Below are 950 nucleotides of genomic sequence, written 5' to 3'. Positions count from 1 at the left end.
GACATAAATATTATTTCAACCAAATTTAGAATTTTTTCTTCAAAAAACTTATTTAAAACCTTAAAAGTAGACACTTTACTTACATTTAATGCGCATAATTGTAATGCAATATATATATATATATATATATATATATATATATATATATATATATATATATATATATATATATATATATATATATATATATATATATATTTTTTTTTTTCCCCTGTTATTTTTTTGTAACTGCTAACAATAAAAAAGGAGAAAAGAATAAAATAAAATCAAGTCTCTCAGACACAATGAGATCCTGAAGAGCTGGAGGTTTAATAACAAGCGAAGTATCTAAAGATTTTTTTCACATAAATATTTACAGAGCGCTGTGACTCACGGAGGAAGACGAGGAGGAACACTCGGGACATTCAACAGAAAGGAATGTGTGGGATAGCGTGACGTCCCGCAGGTTTACACGCCGTACACACGGCTACGGCCAATCAGAGCACAGATAACAGCACAGACAAACAGGACACACACACTCTTTATTTGAGATCTAAAAGACAAAAATACAAGAGGAAAAACGGTCAAAATATTCAACGAGAAATAAAAGTGAGCTTCACCACACACTAATTTCTGCTCAGATTCAGACTCGAAACTGTTCGGAAAGAGCGCGTGAGAATCCCGACGGAAGCTCCTCAGAGTCTGCTCAGATCTTGCGTTTCTTCCACTCGGGCTGATCTTCGTCGACCTCCTCTTCCTCCTCCTCGGCGAACAGCGGCTCCGGCTGCGTTCTGTCAGACAGAGAGAGAGAGAGAGAGAGAGAGAGAGAGAGAGAGAGAGAGAGAGAGAGAGAGAGAGAGAGAGAGAGAGAGAGAGAGAGAGAGAGAGAGAGAGAGAGAGAGAGAGAGAGAGAGAGAGAGAGAGAGAGAGAGAGAGAGAGAGAGAGAGAGAGAGAGAGAGAGAGAGAGAGA

At 38.4% G+C, this 950-nt stretch overlaps 1 protein-coding gene across 2 annotated transcripts in view; it reads right to left on the bottom strand.

Moving 5' to 3' along the window:
* Positions 1-290: 290 nt before the first annotated feature.
* The window catches only part of LOC122333897 (WD repeat-containing protein 70), a 58,582-nt gene continuing 57,922 nt past the window's right edge, over positions 291-950 (bottom strand). For both annotated transcript variants that reach the window (XM_043231753.1, XM_043231754.1), the window contains one exon: positions 291-770. In XM_043231753.1, coding sequence (XP_043087688.1) covers positions 686-770 — 85 coding nt within the window. In that variant the 3' untranslated portion in view covers positions 291-685. The remainder of the gene's footprint in view (positions 771-950) is intronic.

Source organism: Puntigrus tetrazona, unplaced genomic scaffold (assembly GCF_018831695.1).
Source record: "Puntigrus tetrazona isolate hp1 unplaced genomic scaffold, ASM1883169v1 S000000401, whole genome shotgun sequence".
Lineage (NCBI taxonomy): Eukaryota > Metazoa > Chordata > Actinopteri > Cypriniformes > Cyprinidae > Puntigrus > Puntigrus tetrazona.
This window is presented reverse-complemented; position numbering and strand designations above follow the sequence as displayed.